General features: G+C 40.8%; 2 protein-coding genes across 4 annotated transcripts in view; both read right to left on the bottom strand.

Annotated features, from left to right (window-relative positions):
* Positions 1-7975: 7975 nt before the first annotated feature.
* Positions 7976-16241, bottom strand: rab18a (RAB18A, member RAS oncogene family). 3 transcript variants are annotated; one of them, XM_030773974.1, is made up of 7 exons: positions 16072-16241; positions 14456-14511; positions 12317-12378; positions 11592-11664; positions 11097-11215; positions 9880-9946; positions 7976-8198 (listed from the first exon to the last, which is right to left on the bottom strand). In XM_030773974.1, exons 1-7 carry the CDS (start codon positions 16137-16139, stop codon positions 8026-8028), a joined length of 618 nt encoding a protein of 205 aa, XP_030629834.1. In that variant the 5' UTR covers positions 16140-16241; the 3' UTR covers positions 7976-8025. The 3 variants fall into 3 exon arrangements, with proteins under 3 accessions (XP_030629834.1, XP_030629835.1, XP_030629836.1); XM_030773975.1 differs by lacking the exon at positions 12317-12378 and having other exon boundaries at positions 14466-14511; XM_030773976.1 differs by lacking the exons at positions 11097-11215; positions 11592-11664.
* A 3987-nt stretch (positions 16242-20228) lies between these two features.
* afap1 (actin filament associated protein 1) overlaps positions 20229-26950 on the bottom strand; it is a 30955-nt gene continuing 24233 nt past the window's right edge. Inside the window, exons 10-17 of the mRNA XM_030773734.1 lie at positions 26598-26809; positions 26136-26281; positions 25600-25717; positions 23066-23186; positions 22070-22234; positions 21508-21701; positions 20885-21049; positions 20229-20646 (exon numbers count right to left, since the gene is read on the bottom strand). Coding sequence (XP_030629594.1) covers positions 20620-20646; positions 20885-21049; positions 21508-21701; positions 22070-22234; positions 23066-23186; positions 25600-25717; positions 26136-26281; positions 26598-26809 — 1148 coding nt within the window. The 3' untranslated portion in view covers positions 20229-20619. The remainder of the gene's footprint in view (positions 20647-20884; positions 21050-21507; positions 21702-22069; positions 22235-23065; positions 23187-25599; positions 25718-26135; positions 26282-26597; positions 26810-26950) is intronic.

The following is a 26950-nucleotide window of genomic DNA, read 5'->3' as shown; positions in this document are numbered from 1 at the left end:
GTTATGTTTAATAGGTAGTCTAAGTCTTATCTCTTTCAACAGTATATTCTCCACATCAGTTTTGAATTGTTAGCATCACTGTCAGCTGACAGTCAGATATACTTTTATGCACACACACACAGACACATGCATACACACACGCACACACACACACGCACGCATGCTCACAGGCGCGCGCACACACACACGCATGCTCACAGGCACGTGCACACACAGACACACACACACACACACACACACACAGACACAGACAAAAGCAGTGATATTTATATTGGTGATATTTAACCACAACGTCATGAGAGTCCAGACAACAGCTCTTCCAGAATTGTTCCACTATGTTGCTCTAGGGAGTATGATCTATTGACTACAATAATTGAATTAACTTTGAATTTATCTTCATACAAATGCACATCACATGACAAATAGTGCTCTTGCTTCCCTCTCTTCCATCCAAAGAGATAAAATGACCATAAAACACTGGGCCTTTCCTGGGAATTTTCTCAGTGAAAGTAACATATGTCTCTCTGGTTCCTCTGGATCTTATTATGGTCTACTGAATTATTCTCACTCTCAATCCAGTCAGACCAGTACAGCTCATCAAAACCTCTCTGAGGTCCCATTTGTCATGCCCATGCCTGACCAAAACTCAGGGAACTGATGCCTAACTCTTCTAAAGGAATAAACGTACTCTATGATTATCTTAATGCAAGTGGTCAGTCTGTTACAGTTTTTCAAGGGTAAAAGATAAAATCATACATTTGACTTAACATTTTTTGCACAGGGTGAAACTCTGAATTACTTCAAAATGCATGTTTCAAGTGCAGTTTTGACTGGCCAGTCAAGACTTTCTCTCTTTTTAGCTGTGTCATTTGGGAAGCAAATTTTATCTTTTTTTTTTTTTAATGACAGTTACAGTTTGGAACATTGTAAATTCACCAGTTTAACTCAGCATTCCATATTCAGTAGAAAAAAGAGCGAGTATGAGAGCAGCCCCAAGACAGGGCCCTCCCACAAGTTAATGTCACAGTGTAGTTGTTAACTGGAATGACTCTAAAATGGACTCTGGGCAGCTCTGGGACATTATACTTGGGAAATTTAATGCTTGCAAGTTTGCTGTGCAGATGTGTAAACCAAAGCACATGATATTAGTCACTGAACAGTCCTCCAGTGACGAGCAGATACATATTTCCTTTTTCTGTTGAAAGCTGCTCCGTGTCATCAAATGGTTGATCTCTGTGCGCTACCTAGGCAAGCAGAGGAATCACACCCATAGTCAAACAAATAATCTCTCTAATCTTGGGCCTTGCTTTTACCCTGGAATCAAGAAACATTGAGGTTTATATCAGTACGGAAATACAGGAAAGGGGGGGGGGGGGGGGGGGGGCGAGAGAGAGAGACATGCACGTAGGGAATAAAGAAAGAGAAGACAGAGATCCAAGGGAAAAGGAAGACTGAATGTCAGGGGGAATAAACACGTTCATACATCTAGATAAATATTGATAGTCATAAATCTGAAGTCACAGAGAAGATTAATAGGACAGTGTCAGAAATGGCTGAGTTGTTTCTGCAGCAGCAGCGTACATAGACTCGGTGGAGAGATTATTACCTCACTTATTTCTAAGTGCTACCATGTGCAGCTTGATTGGTTGAATGGACATATTTGAAGTGTGTGTTACTGTTCGTTACTGATGCTAGAGAGTCAGGCGAGGGTTCCTCTGCCCAGTAAACCAACATAGCTTTTCTGACTTATCAGGTATCTTTTTATTATTAGTAACCACTGAACGAATCCATGCAAACCAAAAAAGACACATTGTTAAAAACTAAAAATGAATTAAAAGCTCCAAACCAATAAAAAAAAGTCCCTCTAAAAAATCCCCACTTTGCCCTGGAAGCAAGAGAGAGAGAGAGAGAGAGAGAGAGAGACTCTGGCATAGGACTGATTGTTGATCCTTAATATCTTTCCACAGCTGGAGATGACGGTAAAGACATAACATTCATGCCTTCAATCCCTGGGAGTGGTGTAAGCAATACTATATAATAGGATAAAACACACACGCACACACACGCACACACACACACACACACACACACACACACACGTATCCTCTCTTTCTCTTTCAATTTTAAGAGTTCAGGTGTCACAAATCAAGTTCAAAATCCTTTCCAAGTTTCTTGCCCTTCATCAGGCTGAAACTGTAGTGATTTGTTAGATTTTAGAGTAAATATCCAGGCAGTTTCCACAGGCCAGTCTAACTGAGCCATGAGAAACAATCCCACGTCAAAGGTGGAAAAATCCTTATTTGAACGATGCAGTGATGCAAACTAATGCAATACGAAAGAAAAAAGAAAACGCTCCAGGTAGGCTATTTGTAAGGTCGTTACAAACAAAAGAAAATAAACTTAAACGCTTAGATAAAGGTTCATTCAAACGTTCCAATTTTACGTCATGGTGCGGACCCAGGACAAGTTTCCGGACTTCATTTCGGGAGCAGTCCCTAAATCCTATTAGGAATATGAAATCTAAGGCAAAGTCGGGGTTGAACATGCTAAATTTGCTATTAAAAAAAGATGGTAACTGAATAACTGACTTTGTGTAATCACCTAAGTTACTAAAGCTATTAACCTAAATCACGGTGCAGTAAAGCCAAATAACGGAAACAATACAAAAAACGGGTGAAATGAAGAATTCTATATGTCTTTTCTCTGACTGATGAGGCTGAAATGCCTTTCAGATCGATGTCAGTTCGCGTCATTCCTCCCTCGGACAGGTCAGAGAGCTCAGAGTTTGTGCCTCTCTGAGAGAACACGGTGGGGCTGCCCGCCTCTGAGTACATCGCGCGCCCCTAAACCTCAACGTGTGCCAAAGATCATCCAAACATCATTAATGCACAGATTAATCAACGTGTCTGAGATGGGACAAAAAAAGAAAAGAAAATCTCACACGCTACATCCCTAAAGACAGAATACGGATAAATGAACTGATTTCCTTTTAATAAACTTAAAATAAGTCTATCGTGGCAGACTGACAAACATCAGTTCTTAGCCAAGAGATATTTTTCACAGAGCAGCCTCATCCCCTCAAGATCAGTGTGTGTGGAGTGCATGCCTGTTAAAATTCACTGGCACGACCCGGAGCGCCAGATCAGACAGGCAAAGGGAAATAAACAGAGCAATTATAACACACAGCAAGATTATTTTGACTAAATAATGAATCGGTTACCACACATGTCAATCATCTAAGCCAGGAGGGCAACGGATCCTTTTAATCCTCTTTCCCTCCTTCCTCGGAAACACAGAAACGGGATTGTCACAGGGAAACATGCGGTTTTTCCAGAGAACTCTGTCTCTAGCTTGAGGAAAGCTTACACCCTCTGAGTGTTGATACAGTGTGATTAGTTTATTATAGAAGCCCGTGGCTACAGGGCACGGACCTACCCTTGCGTTGTAGTAGCCGCTCTGGATATTTTTCCCCCTTTTTTCTCTCAGATATTTGTGGTGAGTGGCAGTACAGTACAGGAATACCGATGAGAACAAGAGAGCCAGAAATATGCCAGAAAACAGAGCGGATTGTGGCATACATGGAACGGGCCCATTCATTCATTCATACTCTTGAATGACCTTCGTCCCTTATTTTCTCCTCCGTCAGCTAAGCACTGATTTAAAATGGACTGCCTTACTCTGCCCTCTCCAATCATTTTGAAATCAGTGCCTCTGTGGACCACAGAACTAGGGAGCTGTTGAAGAACACAGGGGAAACTCTTTTCAAGTAAAGAGGGAGCCATTTGGACGGATGGGTGTGGTTTCGTTTCTGTCATTTCTGTTCTGGCCTTTTCTTGGGGGGAAAAAAAAGGAGAAAAAGTCTAAAAAGAAAGAATAGCACTGCACATAAATGGGTGTTTTAAAGCCTAATTTGATAGTAATGAAAGAAATGTCGAAACTAGTTTTGAAACGGCGGAAAATACTAATAAATTTAGTAAGATAAAAATAAAAGACAACATTGCATGTTTGGTCCTTAGTGGAACTCTCTGGATAAAACAGGTTCAGAACAGTAGTGGTCTCTGGTTTTGCTATTTCAGAAATGAAAGCGCCTTACCACAGTCCTTCCCACACAATATCCACTGTCATTTAACAACAGTTACAGAGACAGAGAGAGAGAGAGAGAGAGAGAGAGAGAGAGAGAGAGAGAGAGAGAGAGAGAGAGAGAGAGAAGTAGCTAAATTGGAAGCTCATGAGAGAGAGATTCGAGACAAAACGTGAGCGACCGTAGCAAACGTAAACAAGTGATTCAGTGTAATTAAAATGTTTCCAATCATGCTGACACACTCATCTGTCCTCAGCGTGTGGTGTGTGTGAGTGCATGGATCTGGTTTGAGAGAGAGAGGGGGAGAGGGAGAGAGAGAGAGAGAGAGAGAGAGAGAGAGAGAGAGAGAGAGAGATGGGAGAAAGCTCTGGAGATGAAAAAATTCTTAGAAGGCAGCTTAATTTTCGTAAAAAAAAAAAGTGTTTAAAAAGAGGAGAAGGCTGTTCACTGGAGTTCAGACATAAATAACTGTCATGAGAAAGAGTGAAAATCCTATGTTTACCCCTAAAAACAATTCAGTAGAACATTGCCAGGTTCTGAACTAAATACAGAGCAACAGAGCGTTAATATGCTAAGCCTGGAAAGAACCGGAACACTGTGCTGAAACGTTTAATCAGTGTTTATGATATGTATGATATGTACAGGTATGCAACATAAGATCAAACATTATTTCTTATATTTCCTCATCTACCTGGTTTTATGGCTCATTTTGAGATGAGAGCACCAACATGGATGTTACATTAATTATCTGTAATGTACTTGCATTTGCACCATTTCTACAAAACGGTTATTAAAGCCAACCCGTTCACGCACTGTTCGTAAGAGAAAACACCTGACTCTTGTTTTTCTTCCTGGATGCTACGCTATACTGAAGTGATGTCCTGTAACCATCTCACACACACAACGCTGAGAAACTCGCGTCCACCGAGGAGGAAGAGGACAACGAGGTTATGAACAGAGGAGAGGTAGAGGGGAGGGAATGTGCTGTATTTAGGGAAGGCAGGACAATGATTTATATTGAATCGCTCACTCAAAAGCCTTCCTTTCCAGTCATGTGCAGAGATGGAGGAGGACAAGACTGAAGAGCGGTAACTGTCTGGGCGTCAAAGAGGCTGCGGGGATCCAGGAAATATGGAGAAAATTGCACACGGCACAAAGGGTACGGTTAGGTATGGAGTGTGGTGTTGAGAATAGGTTATGAGGTGCTGATATACGACACAACTGTTAATCTAACCCCATGTGCCCCAAAGAGACTGAAATGTGTGTGCTATGAGCTACTCTTTTTAAACAGGGAGTACAGATGTTTCTAAAGAGTATATTATTTGAGATGTACACAAAAAGGCATTCAGGTAAAGCTAGCCAGCTGCTCATTAGTCTTTCAGCTTGTGTCTCGAATCTGGGGAGCAAGGCAAAGGTCCACCGAAAATAGTATCTGACTGCGTTCCAGAGGAAAGTGGATGCAGAAGCTTCAGTAATCAAGACATCTTACAGAGGATGTTTAAACGTCTACAGCAATGAGGATGGACCTTACTCAGTTCTCCAAGAGCAAAGCTCTGATCAAATCACCACGTGAGTGTGAAAAATGTGAATAAAGATGGTCTTGCCTTTGAAACATGTTTGAATGGCCATGAAGATCAATCTGACGGATTTGAAGATTTGATGGATGATAAGGTGTATGAATGCAACAGTGTCTACGTTGTAATCCGTTACTTGTGTTTGACCGAGACATTTTTTTTATAATCTGATTTTCTCATGCATCTGCGGATCCTCTGGCAGCATTTTCAGCTCTAAGCCAGGAATTACACACTTCCTGGTAAAACTGCCCGATTAAAGGAAAAATCTGCATCATAGCTAGGAACACCATGCCTGACCAAATAATTTACATTCATCACGTCTTGGACTGTCGAAGCTGTACAAGGACAGCATTTGAACACACGCTTTGGAACAAACGCTTTGCTCAGCATACTACAGAATTCACAGAGAAATGTAACGGAAAACGACGAAATCACAGAGGCCTGGAAAAGCATTCCTGTGGTGGGTCATATTTTATGAGAACCCTGGCTGGGGTACGGATAAGAGACAGAGAAATACGTTTACTGTAAAGATTTATTTTTGCTCAAAGTAAATTAGTTCATCATTTTACAGTACCAAGTAGAGTTTCCATCATTCATTTCAGAACATGTATATTCACACCAGAAGTTCTTTTCCAAAATGTCCACCGGGAGCAGATATAGATGAAACTGTAAGGATCAGTAGTCCATATTTTATACACTAAGCGGAAGTGAGCTGTATTTGAACATGGACTTTTCTGTGTTCACAACACTAAAATATACTGTAAAATGACAAGTCACAAATATTTCAATGATTAAATCAAAATCTTCTATCCTGATTAATGTAGAGGAAAATGTATGGACTCTCCTGAGGAAACCATAAATTCATATGAGTGGTGAACCAACTTGCCTCTTGGAGTAAAGACAGTCATGACTATAAAAGAGTCATGAACTATAATAATCATCATAAAAAAGAATGCATACAGCCGAGAGTGGGAAGTCATATATTACAATAAGGGAAACAAGCAAAAATCACATACCCAAACTCACACGTTTACACACACAGAGAGACAGAGAGAGAGAGAGAGAGAGAGAGAGAGAGAGACTTCAGATTTGACAGTGGAAATTTAAATCACTTATCAAAATCAAAAGAATAACTATATCATAAGAATGCCAGCTTCACTTAAATCAGCGTGTCTTTTTCTCTCCTACACATTCACTGTTGTCTCTAATCACCCATGTGACTGTGCTATTCATTCTGTTTCGCACCAGTTACTGGCTTTGTCCCTGGTTTTATGTTCAATACCTCAGATATTCTGGTCCTTTGTCTGTCTGTGATTGGACTGGCCATAGACACACCCTGATGACTAACACCCTGACTGTTTTTAACATGAAACACTTAGACGCTGTCTTTTCCTCTCTCCAATGTCCAAACGTCACAGTGGGGGGACAGATTCTGCCTGAAAATCCATGGCGAAAAAAAAGTTTGACATCCAAATTAGGATGACTGGAAACGTAAGACAGACAGTTTTTCCTTTCCTTTCTCACTCTTCTTCTTCTATTTCTCTTTCTTTTTTTTTTTTGACATGTACAATAGAGAGTTACGGTGCCAACGGGTTTGATTTATAAAGCCTTGAAAAACATGTTTTGAAGTCACTGGTCCAAGTCAATAAAAGTTGTAAAACACAGGTCCAAAACGTTCGCTGGTGGCTCTATTATTCAAAAACGAAAAACTGGTCATGGAGGATGGGATTGAGAGAGGGGGGGAGGGGGGGAGGGGGGGAGGGGGGAGAGAGAAGGAGAGAGAGTGAGAGAGAGATGGAAAGCATTGTTAAACTGTATTCTCTTTCCAGCACTTGGAGTTTGGAGCCCAACCGAAGACTGTTTATCAAACAGTAAATAAGAAACACAGACTTTGGGACAAAACGAAGGAAAACTAAATTATAAATACATAACTCGGTAACATACTCATCAGAAATACACAGAGTAACTCCATACTTGGGATCTATCCATGTCTGTCATTGATTTTGAGTTTACGATTTCATTTGCTCTCCACAAAACCGCATCGCCACAACTTCAAGGCCCAAACTCACTGTTTCCAAGCAGTTATAATGACAAAAGTGGGCACAGAAGGGCTTCTCATAGGTGGCATTTAGCATTACAACTGACTGACATCCTTATGATTCAATGAGGACAACAATACAACTGTGTCCACTTGACTTTTCCACATCTATATTCGTGTGTCTCCGTTTAGCTATAAATCTCCTTAACCATGTGAGTGTGTGTGTTCTGTATGAGTCTACGTGTGTGTGTGTGTGTGTGTGTGTGTGTGTGTGTGTGTGTGTGTGCGCGTGCGTGTTTGTGTGTGCACGTGTGAATGGATATGAGTATGTGTTAAGTGAGTGAGCAGTAGCCTCCACAGGCCCCGGCTCCCTGTTTCTGTTGATCAGACAGGTGCACTCCCCTAGACTGGTTCTCACTCTGCCACAGTCCAGGAGTCTGCAGAATCTTCTCCACCAGCTCTTCAAATGCGCACTGAACGCCGTCACATGTCTTAGCACTGGCCTCTGTGGGGAAGTGGAATGGACGAAGGACGGGGGAATGGAAAGAAACAGTACAAAAGGGGGAAAAAAAATGAATAATACATTAGTAGCAATAAACTGATACTGGTAAAGCTATGAAGTTCTGTCAGGGTTTACAAGAACCCCATACATAAGACCAATGTAACATTATTATAAAACTGACACTGCATTTGGCTTAATGAGGCAAAGCATCTCTTTTTAACTTGTGTCAAAGTTTGAGTCTGATCCTTGTTATGAGGCAAGACACTAAAAATTCTTTTACATTTTGGAGTTATATGAACTGGCACGTGCAATTAAGGCCATTATGAGAAGGCTATAATATGTTACATTGTGGCTTGGTCCACTATGTCAAATGCTGGGGGAACAAAACAGTTACTGTTAATTGGCATAATGTTCTCATATCCTATTCATATCCACCTTCGTTATGTCCAATAATTATAACCAACGAACAGAATGTTTTCTTTTCTAACAGCCGTTTGACAATCAACTTCTGGTAATACCGTAGGTTTCAGACACGTCTGACTTACTAACTTAAGATTTGTTTGTACAGACACGTATCCCGCCGTATCAAATATCGTTTGTAAAAGAAAAGTGAAATATGACATAAAAATACATAAAACTCGTTTGTGTGCGCTAACAAACACGTTCTCACAAGGTTGTTTCTTAAGATACCGATAGAATACCCAGTTGTAAAATGTCTGTAGCAAGGGAGAGCAAAAAAGAACACTGAAAAAAATACCTTTTTTTTCTGAAGCGAAAGCACTTGGTTTGATTAGTCTCCATAGAATTCCATATGCGGCCTCTAGTCAACGGCGCCATCTGTTAACTTCATTTCTGACCTGCCGCCGTCACTCTCTGCGGCTTACAACGGCGCTAATTAAGACGGACCAATGCTTACATATCCCCTCAATCATACTACACGTCATGTGCACAAACACCTTACACACCAGCCCGAAAAATGCACTCCGACAAACAGACGTCAACCTGCTCTATGTATACATTTACGAAACGTCACAACAGCAAAGTCCTAACTTATTACATATAAGCCTACAGATAGTTCAGTTACGTCTGCCAGGCTGACTTGAATTCATTGTCATAACAAGCGAACATAATTTTATTTGAAGATATATAGGAGTTTTAAAGTTAAATATATTGATTTAGAGGAACATGCACATTTGGTTAGAGTTAAATTACGTTCAATAACGCAAATAGCAGTAAATTTCTGGATAATTAAATGTTTAAAGGGCACTTTCAGCATACGTTAAAAATCTCAGCATGTGCAAAACCAATAACACAGCCATCGATTGGTCAAGGGCTTTATTTTTTACGAATGACTGAGCAAGTTCTTGGTTTTGTTCCTGTGCTGGAATTGTTTAATGTGCGCAGAGGCCTTGAGCACATCTTGTCATGAAAAGAAAATTGGACTTTAAACAAAGGTATAATTACCAATGCCATTTGCATTAAGTAAATTTAAGTAAATGAAAATCAAAACAAACTAATAAAAAGTCTCAAATCAGGCCTAAGAAAGGTTATGTCATAAAACTTCAAACAACTAAGTTTTTGAGAGCAGAAGAAAATGATGTTAGTCAAGTTATTGTAATAGGATAATGTACAGTAATTTGGTCCTGAATCATTCCGTCTGGATGGGAGAATTCACCTGACTCACCTATAAAAAGCATGGAATGTTTTCTAGCAAACTTCAGGCCCTCGCTCCTGTCCAGCTCACGGTCCTCCTAAAGGAGAACACGCACACAGACATACACACACGCGCGCAGCACACGCACACACACACACACACAGACAATCACAGACATGCACACACCCACAGACAACCACAACTGCTTTTACTCAACAGAACTCAGCTAATCCATCAATCACTGCAAATAAACAGCAGGGGAACCCGTAGGAGCGAGAGCAGTGTGAAAAATAAGGAGGTATACAGCTACAGCTGCAGTCATTCCACACATCACTCACTGTCCTTGGACAGAAAAGAGTGTGTTTTTATCAAAACTCTAAAATTCCAAACAAGGAGCGAAAAGAAAAGAAAAGAAAAAAAAAACAATAGAGAACTAGCACATTATGTCTCTGAGATCTCCATAAAAGGGGGAAGGGACCATCTATTTGATTGAATATTAGACCTTGTAAAAATAATACATAGAAACACCATACGCAAATGCTCTTTCTGATAGACAAGTGATGGTTCACCAAAACTGAGCACTACAGCGATAATTCAGTGAAAAATGATAGCATCTATTGAATGAACTAACATGTACATGGAAGATGAGGGCAGACTTTCAGCTATTTTGTCTTTCTGAGGGGCAAAAAACAAATTTACAATTTCAGACCCTAAGTACTGCCTTCCAGTGCAATATAAACACAAGTTAGATATAAATGTTTTGTGATACTAAAAGTTTTTGGAAATGATATCATGTACCTGTGAAACATTTAACACTCTCGCACAACGTATTCCTGTATTATGGTTAAATTCAGTCCAATCTGAAATGAAATCCATCCTCACATAGCCGTAGCAAAGTATGAGCGAGTTATTGGCAACCACATGCGATGTGCCATGAGTTAAACCCCTAATGCTGAGTTCCCAGACAGAGATTAAGCCTATTTCTGAACTCAGCTGCGTTTTGAATTCAAAACGGGATTGAGTCGAGGTCTCGTCTCGATCCTTGTCAGAAAAACCGGCCTCTAATAGACTAAATGACGGGGAGCCGGGCCGAATATACACACCGGCTAAATGGTTTTTAAAAGCATAAAAGCAAATCCAACATTCCAACATTCACACAAATTTCCTGTAATGTCAAGTACCTTCAACTATTTATTTATTTCTTTTTTTTCTTGCTTCACCCTGTGTGCCGTGAACAGATCACATACCTTGTCTATTTTGTTTCCCACCAGCATCTTAACCACCTCGTTCCTTGTGCAGTAGGTCTCAAGTTCACTGAGCCAGTTGTCCAGCTTGGTAAACGTCTCTCGCCGTGACACATCATACACTGAGACAGAGAGTAACCAGTAAACAAGGCTGATCATATTATATTACATTCACTTCACCAGAGAGCTGGACAACATGATGGACATGGACTTTGTCCAAGGGCACAGAGCAATACACAACCTCAGGCACAGCAAAGAACGGGACAAACCATATGAGAGAATGACTCGTTTTTCTGCCGAAAATCTTCCAGAATCTGAATCGAAAAGAATATTCAAGATATATGGGCTCTATCTCCTTTAGTCAGTTTGAAGCTGATTATCGTCCCAGCCTGGTGTGTGAGAAATGAATGACAGGGGTGTATGACAGATATATTTGACACTGATGATACAGACATAGGTTTGTCTTAGTGATGTTTTGATGTGTGTTGTTTGACTGACCGAGTATGACTCCCTGTGCTCCTCTGTAGTAACTGGGTGTAAGTGTACGGAAACGCTCTTGACCTGCTGTATCCTGTAAACACACACACACACACACACGCGCGCAGAAAGAGTGAGATCACCAAAACTTCCATTCGGCCTTGACTGAGTAATTGGGATGATCTGACATACAAGGTGAGGGGGGTTAAAATCAGACTCTGGCATAAAAACAACACTGACTGTTGCTGTCTTTTCCTACAAATTTAATACCTGTAAGTTAAATGACTATAAGAAAATAAAAGAGGGTATTAAATGACCTGAAAAAGAAAAACTATTATTTTAATCAACTCAGAAGGAAAACTGCTCTTTTAAACTTTCTCTACATGGTTTGAACATCAGTTCAAAGCTTGTGGTACAATACTGCCATCTATTGGTGTAACACTTGAAGGTGACAATATTATTTTCCCTCAAAGACCATTGTCTGCAGGAGAACTAATCTCTAAACTCTTGCCAAACTCACAGCCAAAGCTTTTCTCTTCCTAGGCCCTTCCTCCAAATCAGTTAAGACCGGAAATCTGGGAATAAGGTGGCAAACAGTCTGCTAAGCCAGACCAAAGACCACAGCTGCACCGCTACCACATGGTAAGCAAAGCAGCAACAGAAACCCTCTCAAAGACAGTTAAAATGAAAGACATCCCTCACCTTTCTTTGATTACGAATGTATTAACAAATGCATCGTTGCTTACCCATATAGCTAGTTTTGTCTTGTTCCCATCCACTGAAATGGTTTTCACTTTGAAATCAACACCTACATTAAATCAAACAACAGATATCTGTTATGTTGACAGTTACAGTTCAAAATACTATAAAGGCAATTTTAAATGCATTAGTTATTTTTTCACCTAAAAATTCTGGGAAGCCAGAGGCAGTTTCGTAGCCCAAGTGTAACGATATATGTTCACATACACTGCGTTCAACTGCAGTAAATACAGCCGGTGTCAAATGCTTTTAAACCCACAGGCAGGTTTTTGAGACAAGAAGCGATGCTCAGATTTGTCCGGTCTAAAGGAGACCATAAGTCAAACCATCATGACAAGTCCTCTTCTTTTCCGGTACGTTCAGATGAACGTAATGAAACCACACTGAACCAAGATATAAAGCCAGAGGTTTCCAGAATGATTATGGTAAATCCATACATATAGAGACAGACAGGTTTCATCTGAGAAAGACCCAGAGATGTGTCAGGCTCTGAGCCCAGCGCACACACAATTTACAGCTCAATGGGGAATAGTGGGTTTAATATGCAAAGATAAAACAAATATGGGATGACTCATCACTCAGCAAAGCTCTCAGCACAGACGAAAAAAAATCACTGTTTTGACACAAAGAACTTGATTTACATCCTAAAAAGAAAAGAGAAGATTCTTTAAAAAAAGAAAAGAAAAAGAAAAACTGAAAAGAAAGAATAAGGTTAACATGATGGTTCTCTTGAGGTAAATCTCTTCCATAGATTCTTTCAGCACTTCTGCAGATGAAACAACTGGAGGGTAGCAGCAGTCTTTGGATTTCAGCGCTGCATTGAAAGATTTATCTGGAAGAGGGCAACGTGGGGATCTGGACTCATTTAAAAGCAGCTACGAGGATCTGAGCTCATTTAGTTTGGATTGAAACACACACTTATTAAGATGTAGGTGACTACACATCTACATGGCAAATTAGACAGGACCAAAGAGTGAGGCACACTCAGACATCCATCAGCTTCATTTTCCCCTGTAGCAGCGTGTGAGGTTAACAATATATAAGCGTATAACATTAGTTTTCTGGCAGACACATGTGTGTAACATTAGTATAACATTACTTTTCTAGGAGACAGAGTGGTAAGACATTGGTATAACATTAGTTTTCTACGAGACATATGAGTGTGAGATTTGCATAACATTAATTTTCCAAATGACACAAAAGTATAATATTAGTTCTCTAAGAGACATATGCGTTTACATGTGTGAGCAGGTGCCCGAACATGGGAGGGTGAATTGACGGGAAGGGAATAGCTCAACTGACAACACTTTGATACAACGTAGCTCAAGTGTATGTAATATACATTAACAGTGAATCTCTCTTTTAAATGTTCCACCCTGACAACACAGATCCATTGTATCTATTATAAATGGACCTGTGTCCGATCCAGCCCGGCTGCACCTCCAAAGATACATCTGTTTGGCTATGCAACAGAGGTTGGCCAAGTTAAATACTAGAATCGCATGCCTACCCGAAAAATATTTTTATTACGTTGAGAACTCCACGAATCCACATGTATGGTTGCTTCCACAAAGACCTCATTGTATGGTAGGACCAATTTTTTTTTTTTTCTCTCAACTGTCAAGAAATGCAATTTCACGCACCTCAAAAAATCAATGTGGCTACAATTCTCAGTTTATTACTCCAGAAAGTCTGTTCTTAAAGGTTTCAAGGTTGTGTGAACAGTGAAAGTGGCATGGCACTGTCCTTGAGACAAGGTCGTAGTAAAAAATATATTGCACTCAAATCTTTCTGACAGAGACCAGTAAGGAATTCTACTTCTCAAAACAGATAAATGGCTTTGTATAATTCAGTCATCAGAAACTGTGATGCATACCATGAATACACTAAAACCTCCTCTAATATATGAGGGTCAAATAAAAAAACACCATTGAACTGAAAAGTATCAGCAAAAATGTCATTTGGTGTCTTTTACCCTCATTCTGTCATACTGTCTCTACAAATCAATGGTTGCTTGTGAAATCTGTTTTTGTCTCAATGCAAGTGACTTAGAGAGAGAGAGAGAGAGAGAGAGAGAGAGAGAGACTGAGAGAATGTGTGTGAGCGTTAGAATCGATGTCACTCACCGATTGTGGCTCCAAGTTCTGGATCAAATGTGTCATCTGTAAATCTCAACAGAAGGCTGCATGAGACAGAGAAAGAGCAAAACAGAAAAGGGGAAAATGGGTAAAAACAGCTGGGGGGGGAAAAAAACACACACTATAGCCACAATATGGATATATATGTACAGCCTGTATCCAAGCAGAATATAAATACTAATCAATTTGACTCCGCTCACGTTGAGCTCTGGTGATTGGAATAATTAACTTGCACACACACACACACACACACACCACCTGATCTCATTTATTTACCTTCCTGGGCACTATTTGTATTCACAGGTGTGGTGAGCAGCGACTGCAGTCATGCAAAGCAGCACAGACCCACAGCAGCACAGAGTGATTACATACTCTTCCTGGTATTCTTCTGCATCCTGATCATACAGCTCAATACTCCATTATAATCAGAGCTGAATGAGGAAACTGTGTGGTATATATAGCAGCATAGATGCATCACTCACATTTCCCAGTAAAGTGAGAATGCCACAGTGTGCCAGTAACACCAGAATAGCCACACAGAAGAGGGAAAATCAACTATGAGGTCACCAATTTAATGTTAGCACTCTTAATGAGCACCCAATGTAATCATTGCTAAAGAAACAGAAACAAAGTGAGATTTAACAAAGGGCAGGTGAGGGTTGTTACCTGAGAAAAGTCTGTGGAAAGAAATGAGATTCCACTTGGCACACAGACACAGACACACACTCAAACACATACACATGTATTCAAAATATTAATGGCTCTAGTCTACCTGCCTGCATGTCTGTCTGTCTCCACCCCTCCCCCCTTCACTCACACTCACACTCACACCACCAACTCCAGAGTTGAAAACATAGGAAATGCCTGCTAACACTGTCCACTCAGTCACGAGGCTAACATGATGAGGTCATAAAACTGTCTTAGCTGCACCCTTTCCGAACTTGGAAATAATGTTATGCATTACATCACAACCGCATTTCCCCCTTTGATAGTTCTTTTGATTTCCTTCTGAAAATTTACAGTAATAAAACAAAAATAATCTTGATTGTTTAATGGTACAGCAGGGCTTCTGTCTCTGCATGGCTGTAATCACCCTCAGTCCGTGTCATCGTCGATAAAAACAAATGAATATGACAGACAAGTTAGGACATGCTAAAATGATGCTTCTACGGCTAATCAAACAGGATGAGAACCGAGACATTGTGTGACAAGCCGTTTATTCTTATCCTGTCGATCAGGGAATATTCATGGTTCTCTTCGCTCTTTGACGCAGTTTTCTTTGCATTACTGGGCGTGCGGCAAGCGGACACAGTGTGAGCAGTGCACGCCGGCACTCGGTAGAGTTGACTTAACTTCAGACACAAAACTAAAATGGCTCAGTGTCCAGCTGGTTGAAACCCAGCCACATGTTTACATATAAAACCATATGAAGCATACATATATATACGCATATATAACACAACTGAAGGTGGAATTTTCAAGTGGGGTTTAAGGACTAGTCAACACAAACCAAGCACTGTTCAGTCTCCGGATGGTGCAATAAGTTGGCATGTTCCCTGGTGCTAGGCATGATGAAGAAAAATAGTAAACAACTGTTTCCTTACCTAGACTTCCCCACACCACTTTCTCCGATTATTAGTATCTTTAAAGTTGTCAGTACGTCATCGTCCATTTTTAGTGTTTCAGTGTCCGAAAAGTGTTTCAATAATGTTAATGTCACTCAATTCACAATTTAATAATAAAACAGCAAACACCTCTGAGTTGTTGACGTTTCCTTCTTCTTCAGTATCGTTCAAGTGACAACCCTCCCATTAAAGACGAACTCTACTGCCCTCTTGCATATGGGCGAGGTAAAAATTTACTGGCCATGAAGAACGGCGTGCAGAATGCACGACTAGTTTATTATATTCATTGCTTACTACACTCTTACGTTTTGAAATGCATTCATCCCATGGGCGAGCTGCAGATATTCATAACCATAAATACTTATGTTTACACACGTGTTATATTTCTGTCATTCAAATAAATAGTGAAACACAGCATCTTCACTCACCAGAAACAATTTCAACAAGCTACTGAATATCATATCACTCTGAGTGATATGAGAGATTGACTGAGAGATGCATGACAACAGTTTAATTTATATATTGTTTATGCGTGCCAGAGGGGTTTCCAAATTGTACATCTTTTGGGTGCATCAACTTATGGTTCTCTTTGGTGGTTTTTTGAATATTTGCTACTTCTCCAAATGATTTTTCATTCTCAGAGGCAAGTCTGGTTATTTTAGCTTAGTCACTGTATTTTTTCCAATGGGTTAAGAACATTTGGTGAATTTTCATGTTGGAAAGAAAAATAATAATGAAAATAAACGTTTTTATATCCAAGACAAATTTCTTTCTTGAACACAAAGAAGGTCAGACCGTATGTTTATAGCTGGCTGTGTGCTGACAGGTTTGCAATGTCCTGTGAAAGTGGACATGCACTTCAGGGCGCTAAGGGGAAAATTAAGCAGTATTCCAGTGTATAGTTTCCAACTCTGTGTGAGTACAAAGACACGCCTATGACAGTCCGCTTCCCCATGGGCCTCTGTTTCCCCACAAACAATTCCAGCAAAAGATCTTGCCAGTCATGAGGGAACATGCTCTGTACCGAAATTCTAGACCACGTTTAAAGCAGTTTAATTTCTAAGTGTACTGTGACAAATGAATTAACAGGCTTAGTTAAATAAAAACCCAACTGGGAGTTACTTAGTGTTATACGGCAAAATGAGAGCTATAAACCGACCTCTCCCCTTTTCTTGTTTCAGTAGTTCACACCAGCACTACACCTCATTAACAAGTTATATGATTAGTCATAATAACAAACTCAGTATTTATCTCTGAAGTGAATGTTCCACTGCCACAACCTATAAACTATACCTGTTTGTGAGAACTTCTAGCTCTCTTACACCATGTATATATGTGATTCTAGTCAACCCTCCCATTTACAGTATTGAATCTCTGATTCAACATTCCAGTTACTGTTTAAGACCACATGCTGTTTGGTCCTCCACATATCTGCTCACTGAGGAACTGGCTTACATCTTCCCAGTTAAGGCATGCAGGTCAATATGCCCTCTCTGCTCAAGCCCAGTTTAGAGATAGAGACATACAGAGATGTAGACAGAAACAGGGGCCAACAGGGGTCGTCAGTGCTCTATTTCAATAGTACCAGGGATTGGACTTGTTGAGAGGTACTGTTATACTGCTTCACTGAGTACCAACCCAGGCCTCACTCTCCACTGCATTTCTCCATGTTCACATATTTCATGCCTTAAACTCATACCTTCATGCCTTAAACTTATATGGTTTTATATGATTCAAATGGTGAACTAATTAATAAGATATCGACTGTTTGGTCTCCCAGTGATGAATCATCGGTATTTTAAGCTATGACTTTGTATAAGGTAAAGTGATAAGAAATGCAGAGAAAAACTGACTTGGTTGTTCTTTTGTTTACTTTCTGTTGTTCACACATACTTTACATGTAAACAGACAGCACAGGTGAACTTTGATTATAGCTTGCATCAACAAAGAAAATACCCATTAGATACCAAGAGTAAAAACAGACATACATTGTAACTGGACCTTTGTAAGCGACTTTATTGTTTTTTTTTATGTACAGTCTATTGCTGCCAAGTTGGCAACTGTCAGTCAGGGAAATACAAAGCAGAAAAATCTTTAAGGTGCAAAACAAAGATACTTTTAACATTATTTTATTCCCCAAATTCTTAGACTCCCACCCCCTTGAACCTATATACAATGTGTTCACATTTTCCGATATCATTTGCCTCTTGTTTTATGTATAGAGAAGAAGGTGAAACTGCTCCTCCTAATTCATTTTCCTTTGAGTCCCCTTCTACGTTTCTCTACTCAGTTGTAGTATTGACTTAGTGTTGTGGGATGCAGTGTGTCTTGGTTTCCTTTCATTACCTTGGTTTTTACCTTGAGCTCTAATCTGAATAGAACAGATAATCTAAAATATTATGACCGAAACAGAGAAAATTAACAGGATCCATCAGATTTCTTCCTTTTGCGGAGATTTTCCAGATTGAAGTTAGGAGGCATGTGAATGACGACAAGGAGGAAAGAGTACTATGACAAAACCATAAAAACGAGTGTGAAACAAATAGGACAAATTCCTTGGAGGTTTCTTTCAGCACTGTGCAAACCCACTGACCCAGAGACACTGATCCAACGTTGACTCTCCCTCGCAAGATGAGACAAGACCAGTTCTGAATTTCAGAATATTGGGCCTGAAAACTATGGACACAAGTTAGGAAAAAGGCCATTTACACACGCAATCAGACCTCTGTTTAATGTCTGTTTAATGTCTTATTTATGGCAAAAGGTTTATAGAGCCTGACCTCAAATCAAACACTAACCTTTACACTTACAGAAACCAGCAGTCATCGGAAAGGTAAGAAAATTGTGCATAAAATATGAGCATTCTGGCTGTAGTCTATGAATCTGTCAATTTCCAAGTTAAGCTCTAATCATTCATGTGTAATGTTTCAGTGTTATAAGCAGGAAGGATACAGTTCATTAAAGAAAAAAAAGGTCCAGGTACATAGCATTTGTGTTAAAGCACACAGGAGGACCAGAACGTTCTAAACTTGGGCCTGGATTCAGGCAAGAGAATTCTCCAGAAATTTCAGTTTAAGTATATTAAGTACAATTTCCATTGTTCACACAAATACTTTTTTCCTATTTTAATTTGAGATTTGATCTGACACTTTGTTTGGGAACTCCAGGCAGTGATATCATTATAAGAGCTATAATATCGCCATAGGCAATATGCAGACACTTATGTGGATGGCTATAAATCAGCAGAAAGTGTAAATATATGACTGAGGATGAGCATGTAACAGTACATGTGCTGAGTGAGCAGTGAGCGTCTGAGAGACCCTTACAGAAAGTCGTGTTACATACTGTACAGTGGATTTGTCTACACTGTGACACTGTATCCTTTTTTGTTCCACACAGTACATCTGTTTCTGTCAGTGTATTGATGGGTTGAAAATGTCCAGACAAGGCATTTAAACAGTCAGACACACAAACATACACATACACACGCACGCACGCACACACACACACACACACACACACACACACACACAGAGACATACAGACACACACACACAGACATACAGACACAGAGATCACAGGGTTGGTTCCATGCTATGTTTGAAAGAGCTGGACTGCAGAGCATGCTCTTTGGACCATTAAGGAAAAAGCTGCAGTATTTTAGGGTGGAGTTTCCAATGCACTCAGCCAACGGAGAGACACACCCTGGCCTAAGCTGCCCTTTCTCTCAAAGGACAGCTGTTGCCCATAGCAACACCTACAGCCAGAGGCCTGGCCAGGCAAGAAGAACAAATGGCCAACAAAACACTTCCAGAATTTCATCACAAGAAAGAACTGCTTCGAACTGAATTCAATCGGCTAGTGCTGACTTGACAGTTTAGGTGATGCTGAAAAGTTCTGTGATGAATGCAGAAAGGTTTTTTTTTTAAACCAGTCTCTCTATTGCTCCTTTGTCAGAGTTAACCATGTACATGTGGTTTCATCCCATCCCCCTGCAGAACTGCCCTTTACAGCTATGAATTCAAGACAGGCCTCTGCATGAAGCCTAGTAAACAGCACCACTAAAACAAGCTTTAAATATCAACATAAATAATGAGAGAGCCTTGTATTAACTTTACCATTTACAAATAAATACTTAAAAGAGGGTCTTGTCTTTAAAAATGGCTTTTAACCAAAACAAAAAAACAAACAAACAAAAAAACAAGAAGCTAAAGGAAGATGACTTTAAAAAAGATGTGTGGATGAGAGCATAGATAAAACAAAAATAGTCAACACAAACAGCACATTTAGGTAGTAAGTGTGCTGGTATAATACATGAAGGATAAAATGGTGGGTGAGAAAGGACAGCTGGCTGTGGGGTTGACTGTATAAAGGCGTGTCAGCATTGCTTTCTGTCATACACCATACTGAACCTATGCTTCACTCATTTCTATTTCAACATCCCTCCTTTATGCACAGACTTAAATAAATATATACTGAGAACTTAAAAAAAAAAAAACAACAACAAGGTTGATGAAAAGCTGATATTTATGTGCCTGATTTCATCTCCCATTCCTGGAAAAGAGAGAAAGACTGAGTCAGCGCTGATATTTATTCATGCTGAGGCATGTACTATTTTGCATTTGATGTTTTGTCCGTGTGTGTTTTGAGAATTTTAAGAATTTGCATGCATGTGTGTGCGTGCATGCATGTGTCTGTCTGTCTGTGTGTGTATGAATGTGTGTGTGTGTGTGTGTGAATGTGTGTGTTTGTGTGTGCATACATGTGTGTATTTCTGTGGTTAAATCCTCACCTTAGCCTTTCTGAGGACGTGGCCACGTACAGGTGGGTTTTTCTGTGCTGCTTGTCTGCGCAGTAGGGAGGCGCTGTTGATTGGCAGAGAGCAAGTCTCTGTGTCACTGGTATCACAGCTGGACATAGGGGAGTTATCCACAGTACGTCTCACTGACGCTGGAGACTGCAGACAAACCACCACTTTATCATTACAATACACATCTATTTATTCAGGTCGTACCCAAGCTAAACCGCACAACTCAGCTTAAGTCAACTATGCAACTCTCTACATACATTACAGAACATAACCAATAACAATAAAATTAAGCAGCTAATCTTCTATTAATCCTATTTGACAATGTATTTACAGTAAAGCAATCTGAACACAGAATAAAATTACAAATTACTTCTTAAATTATATATTTTGAAACTATGCATTTAAGTAATCCATGTCACAATCCTAAAAATGATTTTCACGTGTTTTTTTTTTTTTTTTTTTAAAGTGCATCCATAAGCATAAACTAACTATATGGCTCTGGCTCCATGTAATTTGGACATTTTTCCAGATGAGAACGAATGGAAACTCCTGACATTATAATTACAGCGGTGCTGTAGTCCACTTTGCCTGTGCTGTGGGCTGACCTGTGGAATGGAACTGCCGCCTGTCTTAGGTTCGATGGTCAAGCCCAGAGTGACTCCTCCATTCAGGGCTTTCTTAAGACTCTCTTTCACCTCCGTCAGCTCCAGCTCCAGATTCACCCGCTCCTCCTCTTTTAGCTTACACTCCTCCTCCACCTTCTTCAGGCGCTCTGACAGTGACGCCTGGGAACGCTTACCTGGCAGTGGGCAAAGGAAAGGAAGAGGGAGTTTTAAAGAGTGTGTGTGTGTGTGTGTGTGCCTGTGTGTGTAAGGTTGATGGAAATGTATTTTAAATTACAATTTTCTTGACCATGTCTTAAAAGTAAACATCACTTTCCTTTCAAGAAGCCTTAAGTCCCCCAAAATCCCTCTAAGACTATAACTAAACCTCCTGATTGACCTCTTTTTATTTCCTTTTGTTCATCTGCTGGAAATTAAGCTATACTTTAATTTCCTTAACTCCCTGTGGGTTTATTTCCTTTATTCCATCACCCCACCTCACTTTAAACACAGACCACTTAAAACCTTCTCCAGAACGCAAGTCCCATGCTAATCCTCCCCTTACCGGTGCTGTTCTCTATAGCAGCACGCAGGTCTCTCCTGTCTTTCTTCAGCTGGGTTAGGCGGTTACGAATCTCCTGCTTTCTCTTCAGCAGCTCCTCCTCCCTCTGCTGAAGTCTCTTAGCGTCAGCTTCCACCCTGTTCTTCCCATACTTATACTGATCCACGCCTGCGGGAGGTAAAACACATCATTCTTTTTCACTCTTCACTCGCTTTAACTCGTCCACTTCCACAGAAGGCCGAGTGAGTGTGTGTGTGTAAGTGTATGCGTGTTTGTGTGTGTGTGTTTTCCAGCAGCGTGTCAAAAATGGCTTTCATCTTGTGTGTGTGAGAGGCAAAGCAAATTTGATCATATAGTCCAAATATGATTTAGTACATATCAAAGGATCTCTGTTTATAGAAAAGATTTACTGAAAACCAAGGAATGAGTGACAAACACAGGAAGCCAAAAGTTGGTAAAAAGATAATGATTAAAATGCTTCACATCTGTATTTGACCCGCATTTGGACAGACCACCTGTTTACAATCATCAAATATTTTGAGTTTGAGTTTTTTTCAATGGTTTGAATCTATCATGAGTGGCTCTGACTGAGCAATTGTCCTTAATGGAGAATTTTGGGGTGAATGGGTTTAGTAAATGGCATTAGCCCTGTCCACATAGTCACTCCAGTCAAACTGAAAACTGCAATTTGCACATTTTCCACATATCTGTGTGGCTTGCTTTTTTCCTCGAGGGAACTTGGTGGTAGGATAGCAAGGCTAATGGGGCCAGACTTCATGTCTGCTTGGTTAAGCCTTTACTGCACGTCAAAAGCTGCAAGAAAATATTCGTTTATCAAAAATATCAACTGATGTCATGCAGGACAAAATGTCTGCGCAACTACGAACAGATGAATGCACCCTGGCACGCACACACACACACACACACACACACACACACACACACACACACACACACACACACACACACACACGCACGCAAAGTGCAACACTATCTTACTAGAGTTATTGCGTTTCACTGGTAGGGTTCCGTTGGTTCCACTGGTCTTTTTGGGCTGGTTCTTGTCCAGTTTCTGTTTTGCTGCTGTCCCATTGGTGGTGGCAGCTTTCTTTCCCTTCAGCTGATTGGCAGAGACAGAAAGCCATTGTTTTTCTCCAGCAACTGACAGTTTGACAGCCATTCTCAGTGAGTTTGTTTTCATAAAAATATATTTAAGCAGACAAAAACTAATTTAAAGTAATTTAATTTACATTTATTTAAGTATCAAAATTGAAATCAAAATTCAAGAGGTTGAGATCTTAAAATGGAGCAAAATATTTTTAGCTAACATAAAATGACAAAATTACATGTTTATGTCCACCTGATATGTGACAGGGGCTGTCACCTACTGTTTTTAACTCCTCGCTACGCATGTATAATACACACTCTAAACACTGTGAAAAGTGAGGATGCATATTATCAAGAGACAGTTTTTGGAAGAGGCACAGTTCCAGTGTTTAATACTGGCAGACATCTGAGAGGCAATGGATAATAACATTCAGAGAATGTTCTAGAATCTGTTCACTGCCTTAACAATACCTAAAGTGTGTGAAACCTGGACATTACACTGTGAGAGACTTAGAGACCCCATTTCCATGGAACATGTGCTTTGTGGTTTAAGACCCAGTGTTAACACCATGTCGTCTAATACACACACACACACACACACACATATATATATATCAAAGGCTTCCTGTCGCACACCACAAGGTCTAAACCTCACATGGTCTCTCTAATGGTTGGATTTAAAATTATTTGGTACAGACATGCATACACCATGTTAAAACAGCATACTATAAATCTGTTGTAAAATTCTAATGACATGCTTTACAAATGTAATTCGACACACCGCTGCTTAATTCCATTCTCATGCAAACAACCACACGTATACAACCGTTAAGGCACACACATACAAAAGCACATACGGACACACGAACACACACACACACACACACACACACACACACACACACACACACACACACACAGACAGACCAGATTTAGAGCAGAGATCCCAAGAGCTGGGTGGTCTATACGTAACATACAGATATGAAAACTGAAGTGTTCCATGGTTGATGTAGTTCCATATTGACCTACAGCAAAGAAAACTACACATTCACCTCTCTCAGAATGTCAAATGAGGTGTACGCGGTACTCCTCTGAGAAATAAAAAAACACTTAGCGCAGCATTTGATTTTCTGCACACTCACCTAACTGACCTCCTAATCGTGGTTTTCATTCAGTACTGGCTAGACCGTGGAGTCAGGTTTACATTAAGAGCCACTTAAGGTAATACTCTGGGCCTGACTCCTGGGTGGCCAGACCAAACACAGTTAAACTTACTGTCTCAGTGGTAAAGAACACTAATCACATCCTGCCCCCGGCCCACCCCCAACACTTGTCCTCTGTCATTTCACTGCTTTCCTCTCCCTGTTTCTTTTGTCCATTCGTGATCTTAGCGGATACGTCTCCAGAATGTGGCAAATGTTGAACACTAGGTGGTACAGCTTCCTCAAAACATCTTTTCCTTCGTGTTATTCTCGTGTAGCGCTTTCCTTTCAGTGACTTCCTACTGACGCACAGAGTCTAATGCTGATGTAGCTGACTCTTTGGGTCAAATTCAAGTCAGTTGAAGCACAACAGTGCATGCTGGGATCCAACTCTGTGACACGGTGGTGAGTAGGTGTAGTTTGAGAAATGTGTGACGCAAGAAAACAAAGGGTTCAAGGACAGCCTACGCACAGGCAGAACTACCTGCAATATCTTTTTATGACTCAAACAAATTGGGAAAGTAGCAAGCATGGGAAAAAGCATAGACAAGCAATGTATAAAGAAGCAAAGCAAGAGTTAGGGCAGTCACCTGAGAAGCAGTGTTAGTGTTAGCATCTGAGGAGCGTGAAGAAGAGGAAGAGAGAGCTTTGGAGGAGGTGGGAGTTTTGTAGTGGCCTGCAGGAGAGGAGGAGGAGGTCTGGCGGCTGGGTTTGGGAGAGTAACGGGCAGCCAGTTTGGGCGAGGGCATGTTTTCATAAAGGTCTGCGTTCTCATAATGAGCCTGTTCTCTCCAACGCTGCCCCCCAGTGCCTGGGCTTGAGTACAGTTGTGGGTTCTTAAGCAGATCACAGAAAGTGGGCATGCAAGCAAACAGATGGAGCAGAGTGAAAGAGTGAGTGAGAAATAGAGAGAAAGAGAGACAAAAATAGACAGAGAAGAGAAGAGAAGAGAAGAGAAGAGAAGAGAAGAGAAGAGAAGAGAAGAGAAGAGAAGAGAAGAGAAGCTAGTAAATAGGAGTTACAGCAGCACACCAAAATGGTTAAAAAACAGGAAAACCCCCCCACTGAGTAAAGAGATTATTAAAAACAGTTGAAAGCCAGAGAAGCAGTGCGGTTAAGATGTAAGCAATCACTGGAAACACAATACCCTGCTGTGTGGAGAGACAGAGATGAGAGATGGAGAATAGAGAGAGAGAGTGTGTGTGTGTGTGTGTGTAACCTTACCGTTCCATTGATGCATGGCACATCGTCGTAATGCAAGGCAACCCCTGATGGGCAGGCATAGCCATTGACTGGGTTATCCAGGTATGGGTTTGGAGATACTGCCCGTTTACTGGTAAAACTGAAAAAACACATATGCAAAAAGCACACGCACACATGCACGCACGCACACACACGCACACACACACACACACACACACACACACACACACACACACACACACACACACACACACTTACATATATTTATATATGAACAACTAATATGATTAAATGCTTTTTATTTTGATTCACCAAGTTTATCTTGGCAACCAAGGATATTCTTCTCTCTGACTTTACAAATCTAACTTTCCCAGTTTGTCTCTGTCTCTATCTGTGTTTCTCTCTCTCTGCCTCACGCACACATATGCATGCACACATGCAAAAATGGACACATACTCACACACACACATACTCACACATACTCACACTCAGACACAAATTGAGTGTACTGCCTAAGTTCTAATTTGTATCCTTGTAGGTCTTGCTTTTTCACTCACCAGAAAGACTGTTTCGCCAACTGAATTACATTTGCGGTGGTCTCCACATCAATGTAGTCGTAGTGGAGGGCAGCTGGGTCAGTAGTAGAACCAGTCTCTGCCAACAGGACCCCCAGCCACCTGCCCATGCTCTCAGAGGACGATGCCTGGGCACAGACACAGAGAGAGAGAGAGAGAGACAGAGAGAGAGAGTGAGAGAGAGGGAGAGAGAGAGAGAGAGAGAGAGAGGAAGAGGCATTAGTCATTTAGTCCGACCCGAGCTTTAGGATAGGAAGAGGGAGCGGACGGGTAAGAAACAAGAACGAGAAAAAAAAAGTGACGGGAAAGGTGGGGGAAAAAAAACAAATCGTAAAAATAACAAAGACAGGGAGGAAAGGCAGCCAAGAGGTGAGCAAGAGTGTACTAGCAAGAATAAGAGGAGGGAGGGAGGGGAGTGAAGGAGAAAAAGAGGGAGGTTTATACCTCCAGCACTGCGACCTCCTGACCGTTGCGCAGCAGGCGGAAAGCAAAAGGGTGTTTGGAGTCCAGTCCTGGGATGACCTCACATCCTCTCAGAGGCAAAGAGGCCATGTGGGTCTTCAGATCAGCCCGGTCTTTATGCAGCAACAACTGGTTGTCCTTCAGCCGGCACCAACGCTCGCGCCAGCGGTTATTGGACAGCACGTTCAGATAGCCTGTCAAACCGTCAGGATCAACCAATCAGAACAGACAACTTAGACAACACTGTTGTAACTGAGGATTAGTCCCAAGTCCTCCCTTCAAGTCTATTTGACACTTCAGATGGACTCAGGCACAGAGAAGTTTCTATGCCTGTT

This window comes from Chanos chanos, chromosome 5, assembly GCF_902362185.1.
Source record: "Chanos chanos chromosome 5, fChaCha1.1, whole genome shotgun sequence".
Lineage (NCBI taxonomy): Eukaryota > Metazoa > Chordata > Actinopteri > Gonorynchiformes > Chanidae > Chanos > Chanos chanos.
The sequence above is the reverse complement of the archived record's forward strand: the minus strand, read 5'-3'. Positions and strand labels throughout refer to the sequence as shown.